Source organism: Camelus dromedarius, chromosome 32 (genome assembly GCF_036321535.1).
Source record: "Camelus dromedarius isolate mCamDro1 chromosome 32, mCamDro1.pat, whole genome shotgun sequence".
Lineage (NCBI taxonomy): Eukaryota > Metazoa > Chordata > Mammalia > Artiodactyla > Camelidae > Camelus > Camelus dromedarius.
Genome location: NC_087467.1, coordinates 23333975 through 23342472, shown reverse-complemented (window position 1 = coordinate 23342472; position 8498 = coordinate 23333975). Strand labels below are relative to the sequence as shown.

General features: G+C 45.5%; 1 protein-coding gene across 5 annotated transcripts in view; it reads left to right on the top strand.

Moving 5' to 3' along the window:
• Window positions 1-3698: 3698 nt before the first annotated feature.
• Window positions 3699-8498, top strand: part of SPIRE1 (spire type actin nucleation factor 1) — a 140924-nt gene continuing 136124 nt past the window's right edge. For 2 of the 5 annotated variants that reach the window (XM_031439240.2, XM_064481647.1), the window contains exon 1: window positions 3700-4262. In XM_031439240.2, coding sequence (XP_031295100.2) covers window positions 3965-4262 — 298 coding nt within the window. In that variant the 5' untranslated portion in view covers window positions 3700-3964. Of the gene's footprint in view, window positions 4263-8498 lie in introns of all 5 variants that reach the window. The other 3 variants (XM_064481646.1, XM_031439241.2, XM_064481648.1) reach the window with 3 other exon arrangements.

Here is an 8498-nt window from a genome sequence, read left to right as displayed (position 1 = left end):
GATAAATCTCATACCCTCTGTGGACTCAGATTTCCCCGGGCGTAAAATAGTGCTTTGGCCTAAAGCTGAGCTCTATGAGGTCTTTTCCAAATCAAATCTTCTTAACTAATTGAAGCTAATAATTTCACTTGCATTCAGAATCAGACTACCGCCTCCCATTGTTGGTTTAAAAATAACTGTTTAAAAGGAGAACCACATTAAGAAGGTCTGGCCTAGTATTTTCCAGAGTCCCTCACGAACATACTGGTACGCTGCTGTTCATGTCTTACCTCGTTCCTCTGCTTTCCCTCCATTTTCATCGTTAGGTATATAACTCGATCTCATCAAGCGTAGGGGAGGTCAACTTACAAAACAGATGTTACAGAATGAGAATGTAGTGGGAAAACTGGTTTAGGATTTAACTTAGTAAAAGGGCACAAATGGATATTTTCTTAATATTTTCCAATAAACATGTATCTTTGCCATAGGAAAGAAAAAAGCTAATTAATTTACAAGTGTATAGACGTGAGGAACCACTTTTGTTGTGTTCTTACCTGCCATGTGTATGTCTAGTTCTGCATATAAGGTCACATGCTAGTTTTCATGACTAACAGAAGATTTTTGGTTAACATTCAATCTGATAACCAAAATGAAAAGAGATGAGTTTCACATTGCATTTAGGATTGTTGATGGAACTAGCGTCCTTAGAGGAGTGGTTGTTTACAGCCCTCTGAGGGATGCAGTTACCTAGATCACTCTGAAGATGACTGCTATGGGGGGACGGCCCCTATGGTGAAACTTAAGTGCTAAGGGATTCACAAGGACCAATCAGAGGACATGGGGCATCACATCATTCATTCAAAGTGTTTAAAATATTGAAAGTGTAACCAATGATATTGGTACATACAAATTTTAAAGCACCTGTTTTTATGTATTCCGGCTTGGTGCAGCGTGGGATGAAGTGTGAAGACTTTTTTCTTGCTCTGGGCCAGCTTAGAGAGACATTGTCACGTAGCTGAGGGAGCTGGGCCCGTCAGGAGGCCTGGTGCCCGTCCCACCGCTTTCATTACTAGCCTTTTGTCTGGTCATCTGTAAGACAGGGATAGTAATGTCTGAGCTTCAAGTTGTGCAACTCTGAAAGTATAAAATACCACTATAAAGTTACAAGGTATTATAGTTGTGGACAGTGAAAATTCAGTTTGTAACACTGAAAAAATATGCTGTTCTATTTTTTTCCTTTTTGGTGCACTTTTCTAGGTGAATGTGCCTCTTAGGAGCAATTGTCTGGAAGTTGTCTGGGATAAGCTTGTGCTGAACAGACAAATTGTGCTCCCTGAAAGACTTGGAGCAGCTCAGCCAGCATATCCAGAGTATGGAGCACGAAGTACACTAATTCTGCAGAAGTTATAAGTAAATATAAGATTAGGAAACATTTTAATGATTCCATTTTTAAATAAATATAACAACAAAATCAGCAAAAACTCAAATGAGATTCTGTGTAACACATGCCACCATGTTTCACAGATCTCACAGCACTTTGAAAAAGGCATTCACGTAATGATACAAATTGTTCAGACATTTTAATTGTATAGAGCAATTTTTAAAAAGTGGTGAAGCCACAGGATCAAAAAATAAAATCAGTGACAGAAATTGGAACTAATCATATGGAACATGAAGGGATTTGAGTCTGAATTGAAAATGAGAAGATGGGCAGGTGTCAGTTTACCCTGACAGTGTTGCTTGGGCCTGCTGAGAGAGTGCTGGACCCTGACAGCCTTTGAATTGTCAGCAGTCACTTTCTAAGAGTCCCCGGGGTGATGGACAGTGGGGCTTATCAAAATTGCAAAGGCTTCTGAAAATGAGATAAAAATTATACCATCTTTATATGAAGAAGCATCAACTATTCAGTTTATACAATGACTAGATTTATAATAGAAGATGGCCAGGATTTTTAAAGAGTTACCTTTTTTTCTCTGCATACAGAAAGAACATTAAACATTTTCCTTGTCATCTTGCCTCACGTTAAGTCCATATAAGCTCATGAAGTCAAGAAATTTACTTTAAATATATCAATCATGAATTTGTGTTTGACAACAACAAAACCCTTCTGTTGTTTGCAATATTGTATGTTCCTGTGATTCAGCAACAAGATGTTTTTCTACCCAAAATATATTTTTATTTTAAAAATTATCACTTAGGAAAGGGAAATGATCCTTCTGATGGGGATTTGTTTTTAAGAATACCCCTTAATTTTTAAAGATAACATTTGAGTAAAATTTGGATTTCCATTCCCCACTTCCATTTCCTTCCTCCTTCCTGTTATTTTTATCTTTACGTGGAGATTTACTCACTGCTCTATGCCAGAGTGGCAAGTGTCTGGCTCATGGATTGCTCAGTTGATTAAGTCATTTACTTGTCTTTTAGGGGTGAGGTAAGGACCAAAATGTTACTGATTTTTGGCTATAGTTGTCCAAGTGCAGCAATACTCCCCAAGGCCGGAAGATGGCGGTGGTGTCCATAAAAGTAGACCATTCCACTGTTTCTGCATGGTTCAAACTAGTATTTTAAAGCCCTCTCTGTATTTTCAAAATTCATGCAGGATCTCAACTTTTAAAATAGCAACTGTTAGGAATTGTTTCTGTGTTTTCACTCAAGAGGTTTTATGTCTTTATCCACCCTATCTGTAGCATATGAGGAATAGACCTTTTCAGGGCTGAAGCACACAGTGCGTTTTTACAAACAGGGTTATGAACCCATAAAGTGACGTTACTTGGAGTTTGTTCTGTACATCTTGTAATGAAATTACAATAAGGTGCCCGGGGAGAAGCTTTGTCCTCCCTGTCTTTCAATGTCTCCCTTCGTATCCTCTTGCTTTCCTCTTCTCCCGCTCCGCTGTATGCGCTGCGGGGTCTCAGGCGTTTATAATAGGCTACTGTCATTTCCCGCGCAAGGTGCAGTTGCTGAGCGCGCAGTGTCTAGTACTGCGCATCAGGCTGCCTGAGGAGGTTTATTGGTACTTACACAGGTGCAGTTCTTACTTGGTGGATGCTTTCAGCTCTGTAAGGTTCTCACACAGGCCTAGTCTCAGGGAGGAGTGTTACCAGTAAACTCGCTAACGAGTGTTTTATCCAAGAACTATCTGTTTCATTGCCTGCTTAATGAGTCCACCGAGCCCTGGAGGCCTTTATTTTATGGCTGACTGTCCCGGTTCAGTGTCACCCCTGTGCTGTTGGCTCCAGGAGGTATGCACAGACTCAGTTAACTGGGCTGCGATGCGGGTGGTCACCGGGACATCATCCCCTCCTTCGTGAGGCGAGTCCGAAGGACGCTGGGACGAACGTCTGCGGATTACCAGCGACAAGCAGGCATCGCTGGCCTGACCTGTGCGCCTGGGAGAAGCCAGTGAGCCAACTCACAAACGCCTCGGGGGCTTGGGATGAAGGGGGGATGCGGAGGGACGTTATCCAAGCCAACGGTCCGGCGCGTGGAGGCCGACCGTAGCCGGCAGAGCAGAGCAGGGCTCGGGGACCGGGAGAGAGCGCCAGAGCCGGGGCGCTTCCACCGCGTTTCGCGGAGGCCACTGCAGCTCAAGGGGAAACCTCGGGCGCGAGCCGGCGCTCGGCGGGGGCGGGGCGAACCCAGCGCGCAGGGGCGGGGCTCGAGCCGCGGGGCGGGCCCCCGAGCGCAGCGCTGGGGGCGGGGCCGCGGACGCCATTGCGCTGCCGCGCGCAGGCGGCGATCTTGTCAGGGGCGCGCCCTGTCGCCGTGTCCCCAAGCCCTTCCCCCGCCCGGTTCTCCGGCCCGGTCCTCCAGCCCGGCTCCCGGCCCGTCCTCTGCCCGGTCCCCCGCCCAGTCCCACCCCGTCCCCGCCCCGTTCCCCCGGCAACACGCGCGGCCCGCTGGGCGGGGTTCCGGGGATGAGGCGGCGGCGGCGGCGCGTCGAGACGATGCTCTGCAGCTGAGGAGACGCGGCGTGACCCGCGGGATGGCTCAGCCGGCCGGCCCGGAGGGAGGCGAGGGGCCGCCGGACCCCGGGGCGGCCGCGGGACCGCAGGACGCGCTGAGCCTGGAGGAGATCCTGCGGCTCTACAACCAGCCCATCAACGAGGAGCAGGCGTGGGCCGTGTGCTACCAGTGCTGCGGCTCCCTGCGCGCCGCGGACGCCGGCCGCCGCCAGCCCCGCCGCCGCTTGCGCTCGGCCGCGCAGGTCCGCGTGTGGAGGGATGGCGCCGTCACGCTGGCGCCCGCCGCCGAGGACGGAGGAGAGCTGGGCCCCGCCGCCGGTGAGCCGCCGCCCGCCCCTCGACCCCGCTCCTCCCGCAGGAGGGCCGCGCCGCGGGCCGTCCCCCCACCGCCAGCCATAGCCCCCGGCCCCACGGAGGACGCCCCCCCACAGTCCCCGGCCCCACGGAGGACCCCCCCACAGCCCCCGGCCCCACAGCCCCCGGCCCCACGGAGGACCCCCCCACAGGCCCCGGCCCCACAGGCCCCGGCCCCACGGAGGACCCCCGCCGCCGCCACGGGCCTTTCTGTCCCGCGACCCCCACCGCCTCGAGAGGCGGGGGAAGCGGGCCTGGCCTGCGGCGGAGCGCGGCCCACGTAGCTGGAAGCGTGGGCGGGAGCCCCGGCGGCGGCGCAGTAGGGGTGCGGGGTCCGAGGGTCAGTGCGCCGCCGTGGGGCTCCCGCGCCGGCAGGTCGGAAGGGGAGTGGGTCGCGCCCCCCGAGCGCGGGAGGCCGCTTCTGCGCGCTCGTGCGGGCCCAGCTTCGCCTGGTCGCGGTAATTGTGCCGGCGGGAGGGCTGCGCCTTTCGCGAGGAGCCGTCGGCCAGTCGTACTTTTCAAGATTGGCAGCGACATTCCCTCGGTTGGAAATAGAAGGAAATCTGGGCCCTGAGAATTCTATTTTGGGAGACATAGAAGAGACTGAATTATGTTTTTTAGCTTCTAAAGAGTAAGAAGTAATACAGTTTCCCTGAACGTAACAATTTGTTGTGATGAAAAACAGGCTTGTGAAATAAGTTGACAAGATATCGGATAAAGAGATACGGTGGATTTTACGTAGGTCATTGTCTACTGTAAGTTCTTCAGCGTTGTCACCTCCCCATCAACATCTAGGGCTTACCCAGATGTCTACTGATGGTGAAGAGGGGGTTGATAATAGGTTTCACCTGTCTGTTTTTATCTAATGCAGTCTTTTGAGAGACGAATTTTTTAAAAACGTTAAAAAAGATCCACCCTCACTTTTAGAAAGTTGATGGAAGTGTCAAAATGATTAAGGTGTAGATGTAAAATGACATTTTACAGACAGAATTAGTAAGTGACAGAATTAGTAAAATGACATTTAATGATAATTCTTATTAAGTCAGTTAAAATAGAGAACAGTCAAGATAACATCAATTCTTTCAGTTTCTACAGAGCATTTATTATTTATTTTTGATGTCAGGTAAACAGATTTTAGAATTCATTCATGACTGTTATTAGTATGAATGATAACATGTTCACTCAGTGTAACACACTGTCTTTCTGGAGAGAATAGCAGAGTTGTTTCCCACAGCAGCAGTAATGGACTTGGAATCCATCCTCTTCCTCCTTTGTTCTGCTCATGACCTTTGCTGCCAGTTGCTGAGAGCCCAAAGTTGCTGATATGGTCTTGAGCATTTTAGGGTCAATTGATTAAAAATCTGAAAAGTTCATACTAAAATATTGCTTATATTAGACAATTTTATTTCCTCCTAGTAATAAGAGTAGTTGGGTGGCTGTGGAAGGCACAGTGTCTTCTGAACATTTAATTTTGATTCTTGAAAATGCTGTTTAATTTGGTATGTGCACACTTGTATAATTTCTACTTCTAAGGAAGAGTAGTAATCATGACACCTCCGTTCTAAGAAGCACTTTCTTTTCCATTGTAAGATGTGTGACATGATGTATGTTGGCAGTCAAAAGCAGTTACATTTTCATACATTATCTTTTAACTTATTTTCTAAATGAAGGTTTAGGAAGTTAAGTGATGTGCTCGAATTCATACTGATAACTTTGAATTAAATTCAAGTCTTTTAATCTCTAGACTTTATATATTATGAAATGAAACAGATTTGGTTTGAACTGGAATCATAATTCCTTCCCTGTCTAGCTGAGTTACCTTGATTAAGTTCCTTAACCTCCCTGAGTGCCACCTTATCATCTGTAAAATGAGAATAGATCACTTTTTTTGTGACATAGAGGTTTCAGTGAGATGGTATGTGTAGTGACTAATGCAAGGTTCAGAATGGAGCAGGTAGTCAATAACTTGGTTCCCTTCCTCCTCTAATCCTGTAGGCCTTTCACACCACCATGGAACCTCTGTCCAGCTGTTCTGTATTTTTACTTAGAATTGGGATGCATGTCTAGGGCAGGGTTTCTCAGCCCCAGCGCTGACATTTTTGTCTGAATAACTCTTTGTCGTGGGAGCTGTCCTATGCCTGCGTAGGATGTTTAGCAGTGTCTCTGGTCTCTGCCCACCTCATGCCAGTCTGGTCCTGTCTCCTCCCCCTGGTTGTGACTCTAAAGAGTCTCCAAGCATGACCACATGTCCCCTGTGGAGAACCACTGGTCTAGGCAGATGATGGGTGGTGCCCAGGATTGTGGTCAGTGTGGAGAAATGGATCCTGGCTGTAATTCTCAAGTAAGGGAATCTCAGCTGGCCACTGTCCTGCTATTGTGTTGAATAGTTGGTTCTTAACCACTATCAGCAATATCGCTCCATTTAACCCCGTAGAAAGAAAGAGCACTTCACATTCATTCAGCACTTCATACGGCCTGTTTTGGGGTTGAATGTAGCAATATTTGATTGTAATCCTTGTTTGCTTTTAATAGTATTGATGTACAGAATATTCATGTTCAGGTTGAATTAAAAATTTAGAAATATACTCTAAGAGAAATAGAAAAATGTGGAAGGCATGGAAATGAAACCAGTATTGGAAGAAAACAATGAAGAATAAGTAATTTTATTTAGCATTCATACGTAACTTAAAGCCATATACTAACATGACCATGAAAGCATTGTGAATAGGATTGAAAGAGATTAAAGAGGGAAAAATTAGTTCTTTAGAGGATATCTTAAGAAAAAGAGATTAAATTATGAATCACGGTCTTGAAACAGTGTATTTTACGAAGTATTTGTGATGGCAGGAGGGCGTTGATTAGAATCAGGAGGGCATATGGTTTGTATTAGGTGGCTTAAAATTTTATTTTCCCCAATGTTTATACACTTGAAGTTATAAAAAGACCTTATTGTTTGGTAAAAGTTTACTACATACAGGTTGATGAAGTTTTCATCAATTTCATCACACCATTAATTAACTAGTTAAAGACACTCAGGCTCTTCATATACGCCTGTTTGTCAGCAGTACACCTATCTGGCCTTTAAACACCTTATGGTATACACATGCTTTAGAAAGTGGTCATTGATGGAGTTTAGGTTATATTTCAGTCTCCACAAGATTAGAACGTGTCTTTTCTGGGATGCCACAAAGAATTATTCACAGTAGTACTAGAGCTTAGAAACATTGCATGGTCTAAGCAGCCTCATAGACTTGTAAATAACCATCTGACGAAAATAACTTGTTTGATTTTGATTTCAAAATTTTTTATGTACCTTTAGCTTTAGCTGTATAAAGAACATTTGAAAAATATGAGCACATCTTGATTTAAAATAATCTTAAGACTGGTAATAGGTTTTCCTGGGAGAAACAGCGAAGGCCTGCGTGCATATTAATAAAGGGATTCCTTGGTATAGGGAACATTGGGGCTTTGTTTGGGATTTGAATAGAGGATATGATCAGTCAAGCTTCTCAGCAAGTTCATGCTAATTTGGTGGGGGAAGTGGTCTTGGAATAATATCCTATTTGGTTTTAAAGAGAGACAGAATATTTGTGGAGAAGATTGAAATAGTGAAAACCTGTTTTCACTATTAATTTTGTTCACTCTTGGTATTTTTCTTGAGTGTTCACATCCTGATTATTAAATGAAAGGAATACTTGAGGTTTGTGTGTGTGTGTATAGGGTAGAGATTGCGTGTGAATGACAGTATTAGGGGTTGGTGAAATACCTTATCAATTTACAGCAATAGGTAAGAATTATTCCGCTTGTACAGTATGTCCAAATATGTGGCGTTAATTCAGTTTTTAAAATACGCATTGAGTCCATACTGTGTGCATGCAGTGTTCAGGTTTCGTGTGTGATTTAATCATAAATAGTTGTAGTCATTATTGAGGAGAAAATAGAACATAATCAGAGTGATCAGTTTACCGTGAAGCTAGTGCGGCTCAGCTTGGAGCCCACTCCTTACACAGTCCCCTTATAGGTCCCTGAGAGGGGCTTTAATCATGTGTTCAGATGATCATTTGCAAAATTAAGATGTCTTAACCATAATCAGTTAAGATTGCTGTCACTTTTTGACTCCAGTTTGCTTTCTGGTGTATTTCCAGTTGAGTTGGGCTGTGTGGGAGTGGCCACAGACATTTTTGAGAGAAATTTTGGAAT